Source organism: Nannobrachium achirus (assembly GCF_963921795.1).
Source record: "Nannobrachium achirus genome assembly, chromosome: 6".
Lineage (NCBI taxonomy): Eukaryota > Metazoa > Chordata > Actinopteri > Myctophiformes > Myctophidae > Nannobrachium > Nannobrachium achirus.
The window spans coordinates 71,164,249-71,170,103 of NC_137815.1; the positions used below are offsets into that span (position 1 = coordinate 71,164,249).

At 45.3% G+C, this 5,855-nt stretch overlaps 1 protein-coding gene across 1 annotated transcript; it reads left to right on the plus strand.

The window, feature by feature from the left end:
- Positions 1-647: 647 nt before the first annotated feature.
- On the plus strand, positions 648-5,249 carry LOC308287270 (neurogenic differentiation factor 6-B-like; the record flags this gene model as incomplete). Its single annotated transcript, XM_080728386.1, has 4 exons — positions 648-929; positions 2,756-2,911; positions 4,255-4,397; positions 4,634-5,249. The coding sequence occupies 4 exons, from the start codon at positions 648-650 to the stop codon at positions 5,247-5,249; spliced, it is 1,197 nt and encodes a 398-aa protein (XP_080584512.1).
- Positions 5,250-5,855: the final 606 nt, after the last annotated feature.

A 5,855-nucleotide genomic window follows, 5' to 3' on the forward strand; every position in this document is an offset into this window, starting at 1 on the left:
ACAGCGAGTCTTGCTGTCTCTTCAGGAAGTAGCTTCCCTCAGCAACTGTGTTTACATTGGTGAAGGAATCTTGCCTGCTACTCCCTCAATCCTGGTCTAAAAATGACGGGAGAAGGCTCTACGGATGCGTATCGGCGAGGCGGAGGTGGTCAAATGGACGAAAAAAGCATTACCGCTAGTGACCACTAGTTGAGCAGCTTCCACAGTACAGCTTTAATTATAATTATATTTACAATTATATTCTCCACACTTTTATTCTCCCCATCTTGACAAAATGGTATATTCCGAGGTTCCACAGGTCAGCTGCACGGTGCAATGCATTATTGATAATTGTGGAACGTTTACTAACATGCCAAGTGAAGCTGCACTTCAGCCCAAGAAACCGTAGAAACGGGGAGAAAAACTAAAATGTATCTTAAAATAAAAGTATCGTGCCTGTTGCTAAGGTATGTCATGTTGCCATACCTTAGCTTTTTCTGAACTGATGCCACTGCTAGAGTGGTCCCTGGACAAATAGACAATTAATCTATCTCTTTCTCTTTCTCTCTCTCCCGCTCTCCCTCTCTCTCTCTCTCTCTCTCTCTCTCTCTCTCTCTCTCTCTCTCTCTCTCTCTCTCTCTCTCTCTCCCCCTCACAAAGGAACCAAAATGCTGACTCTACCGTTTGAGGAGTCGCTGCCTAAGATGCCGGAGAGCCCGTCCATCAGGAGCGGCAGCTTCCCGCAGCTGGAGACGTGCCGGGTCGGTAAGCCCCGCCTCCTCCACCACCACCACCACGCCAAGGCGGCGGGTCTCCTCCTCCTGACCGCCAAGCCCACCGAGGACCACCGAGGAGGGTCTGAGGCCCACCGAGGAGGGTCTGAGGACCACCGAGGCGAGGAGGAGGAGGAGGAAGAAGATGAAGAGGAGGGGTTAGAGGGCCTCCAGCCGGTAGGACTGTTAGCCACTATAGATGTATAACTGGTTCTAGGAGTGCAACAGTTAACCAAACTAATTGATTTAACCGATTATAAAACCCTATTCACGGCCCGCCCACGCGCGCGCACTCAGCAGATTTCTCAGCAACTTCCTGGTGCTGATGTTAGCTTTGAAGGGTAAATTAATACAGAAATCGCTGGACTTAAAGCCAACAAATCATTATTCCGGACGGTAAAGTAAATTATAACGCTTTGTGCCTTTTACTATCTTGTGTTCTTGATCATGCTAGCCGTATTTTATACTGTACTATTCGGAAATTGCATTAAATTTGTGATTTCTGTGTTAACTCTATGGGCTTTTAGCAGGGTGTTCCCCTTCAACCGTGACGTCAGCACCAGGAAGTTGTGTTACGTGAATTCGGTCAATTGAGAATCGATCCCTATTTTGGGCATACCGTCATAGCTATTTTCGCTATTCAAAAGAGATTGAACAGAAAAAAAAGAGTGCCCCTTTTTACAGATATATTTTTTTTATAGTAGGCCTATAGTTTGTTTTGCACCCCTAATCCTGACATTTTAAATCATGGTTAACAGTGCAAACAATAGTTGTTGTTTGCGACCGTAGGTCGCATATACTCTGAAGAATCGTGTCGCTTGAGTGTCCTTCCTTCCTTCCTTCCTTCCTTCCGTATCCTCGTGACCGTCCTTCCGTATCCTCTGTGATGTCAGTGTGATGTCAGCGAGTTGTGACATCACTTCCTGTACAGGGCGACTACACGAAATGTGGATAACACTATATATGGAGATAGTCTAGTCCTGTCTATGACGGTAGTTCCATATGACATATTGGACTAGACTATCTCCATATATAGTGTTATCCACATCTCCATGTTAGGACTCATATATGGGCATAAAAAGTATGTCATGTGACATCACTTCCTGCACAGACAGTCAGCCATTGACTCCGGATTAACAATGGCTACTGTCTATGACAGTAGTCCCATATGACATATTGGACTAGACTATCTCCATATATAGTGTTATCCACATCTCCATGTTTAGACAGCCAATGACTCCGGCCTAACAATGGCTACTTTCTATGACGGTAGTCCCATATGACATGATGGACTGGACTATCTCCATATATAGTGTTATCCACATTTCGTGTAGCCGCCCTGTACAGGAAGTGATGTCACAACTCGCTGACATCACACTGACATCACAGAGGATACGGAAGGACGGTCACGAGGATACGGAAGGAAGGAAGGAAGGAAGGAAGGACACTCAAGCGACACGATTCTTCAGAGTATATGCGAACTGGTTAGGACAGTATACTGTAAAATGTACTTAGTTATAACTAAGTACATTTACCTGCTATACTAGACCCAAATGACACTGTTTGAGCTTGTAGATGAGATGTTTTCACCATATATTTTTGAAAATTGGTGAAATTGTTTTAAATTATTTGGGGGAAATATCCTAAATTCAATTCCGCAACAAGATAATGTATAATGTACTTCAAAATGTGTATACTTTTGAATATACAAGGTGGAAACCTTGTACCGGTATGTCCAAAATCATTTGTTTTGCATTTATCACATTAAAAACGAGTTGAAATAGTGAAAATAGACAATCTACAAGCACACAACGCCTCGCGGCGTGAGGCGCGGTGTGCTTGTAGATCTGCTATGTTCACTAGTTCTGTTTGACAGTCTTGTATGATAAAGAAGGCCTTTACTTTGTGAAGAAAAAAAAAACGTACAAATTCAAAACTTGGTAATATATGAGGTTTCTGCCCGACAGTGACGATTTACTTTGTCCACCACTGCCTGCCTGCAGGAGGAGAACGGCGTGGCGCGGCGGCAGAGGGGTCCCAGGAAGAAGCAGATGACCCGCGGCCGCCTGGACCGCGTCAAACTACGACGCATGGAGGCCAACACCCGCGAGCGCAACCGCATGCATGGCCTGAACCACGCTCTGGACAGCCTGCGCAAGGCATGGCATTTATATACACTATTACAACTTTGTACCCTACTTTGTTGTACAACAGTGTAACACCAAAGAGACGAAAACGTGTTTACATTTTCACTATAAAAAAGACTAAGAGCTCTATTTTGATAAAACTGTCTCCGACCACCGAACCTTTTGTCGGAAATGTTCAACTACAAAAGTACGTCACTCGCATCTTCTGAAAACCAGGCCTACTCCGAATTAGAGTTCGGGAGAGCTGCACGTTCGAAAGTCGGAACTCTTGACTGGTCGGAGACAATATGGACAGGCCCTTAAGTTAAGGCATAAGAGCTGGTACTCACAGGAGTAGTTCACCCCCAAAATGACTTTTTTTCTATTGATTACTCACGCCATGGAGACTTGAGTTAAATAATATTTTGGGGTTTTTGTTGCATTTCTAAGACAAAAACATTGATTATAGTAAACTTATCCTGACAGTTTCCCCATCCAGGGCCATGCATTTGGGTCCCCATCTGGAATCAATGGGGGTAAATGTACTACAGTATAATCAAATGTTTCTCTTAGGAATGCAACCATTACAAAAAAATGTTATTGAACTCAAGTCCATGGCATGAGTAATCAATAGAAAAAAAGTCATTTTGGGGGTGAACTACTCCTTTAAGACATTCAAATACAGCCCTAAAGGTTTCTCTGTGGGTTTTATAAATATTGAAAATGAAGCGTCAGTGTTAGTTTATGCAGGACATGGGAGTCAAGTCGCTGCAAGCTGTAGTCAGATGTCAGTCAGCTCTGTTCTCATACCTCATTATCATACCTGCTGGTCATTACGTCACATGACTGCCATACTCCAATCAAAGCTCTCAATCAGTAGGGAAGGCTCCTTTAAATACGGCTTGCTTTCTCTTCCTATGCTTGGTTTCCGAAGCTTCGGAATCATTCGCTGCTTACTGCCTCCTCCACACCAGCCTCCACCTTTGCACGATCAGTCTGGCTAAGCTCAAACTAATGTTATGCTCAGATACTGTGATTTGTCTAAGTTACATGTCAATGTATTGCTATTATTCTCCTAAGATATCCCTATGGGGGGTATTGCTTGCGTTCCCTGATTTTGCTTAGCATGCTCAGAAAAGCTTGCACAAAATTTCAGGGAGCATCTCCTATCGCGGAGCCCTTTAAACACCAAGATTAACTGTATTCCATTTATGCAATAAATGGTTAAATCTGCTTATTGTGTATTCCATTTTGCAATACATGGTAAATGACTTGACGTGAATGTTTCTGACTAAACCAATGAAAATTAAGATCTGAGTCGAGTTAACTACATTGGCTCCATTGGATTTAGAAAATGAAATCCTTTGTTTTATCAGGTGGTGCCCTGCTATTCCAAGACCCAGAAACTGTCCAAGATAGAGACCCTCCGCCTGGCCAAGAACTACATCTGGGCCCTGTCTGACATCCTCAGCACCGGGAAGAGACCTGACCTGTTGACGTTCGTCCAGACCCTCTGCAGGTGGGCATGTGGTGTAAAGCAGGGGGTTCCCAAACCTTTTTGTCTCAGGGCACCCCATAAATATATTTTTAATCCGAGGCACCCCTACATTATAATTTTCACTCCCAGCACCTTATATTTATATAAGGTGTGAGCTTGGAGGTCTGCTACAGTATTTTCGATATTTTCACCAAAAGAACCCTTTTTAGAAATGTCAGCCCCTGCCTCTCTAACATTCTCTGCCCATCCCTGCACAGGGGGATCTCCCAGCCCACCACCAACCTGGTGGCCGGCTGCCTCCAGCTCAACGCCCGCAGCTTCATCATGGCAGAGCAGGACGCGTTCGTCGCGGGAAGGTCGCCGTTCGAGGCGCTGTACCCTCCTTACCACCACCACCACCTCCATCACCACCACCACCACCACGACGTGGAGACCCCCACCACCGCGGACAAGCCTTTCCGGCCGTACGGCGCCTACTACGACGCCTTCTACGAGAGCGCGACATCGCCCGAGCGCTCCTCCAACTCCAGCCCCCCGGTTTTCGACGCCGGCGGGGGATCGGTAGTGGCGCCCGCCTCGGGCGCCCTCAGCCCCCCGCTGAATTTTAATGGGATCTTCTCCATCAAGCACGAGGAGGAGGTGGGGGGGCATGGGGGGGCGCGGGATTACGGGAAGAACAGCTGCCACTACGGCGCCGCCTTGCGCTACTGTGCCGTGCCGTCGGCGGCGGCGGGGGGGATAAGTGGCGGCGCGCTGCGCGGCACCATGTCGAGAGGGGGCCCCAACCCCCCGACGGACATCCACCCCTACGATGTGCACCTGAGAGGACAGTTTTACCCCGTCGACGAGATAAACACACCTTTCCACGATTGAAAGAACTACGAAAGAACAATGGGAGAGACAGAGAGAGAGAGAGAAAGAGGGTAAAGCAGTGATTTTTCAACGTGTGTAATTTCAAGGACCCCCACACAATTTTATGGGTCACGAATACATTTAAAAACATTTTCTTTTTTAATCCCCAAAAATTCCACAATTTTCATGAATTAAAAAAAAAGAATCAATGATTTTTCAAAGTTATTTCATGAATAAAAAAATACAAAAATCTAAGAATCTCCATCTACAAGCTGTGTGCTTGTAGATCTGCTATTTTCACTAGGTTGGGTCCCAATCTACACTGTAAAATCATCAGTGCTAATTTAACTTGCACTCTCTGAGTTACTGTACACAGTATACCCATAAGGAGCTGTATGATGGGCTCAGTCTTAAAGAATGAATGCATTTCTCCCTAACATTAATTATTGATGTTATATATTTTAGGTGGTCACTGGTCATCTAATGCACTAATCATTAATTCAGCTCAATTGAACGACGACCGCCTGGAGAACATTGTTATAAAGGTTGACATAATATGAGCAAGGGACAGATATTGATCCATGCATCTATCTATGTCTTATGTATCGTAGCATACTTACAGTATAG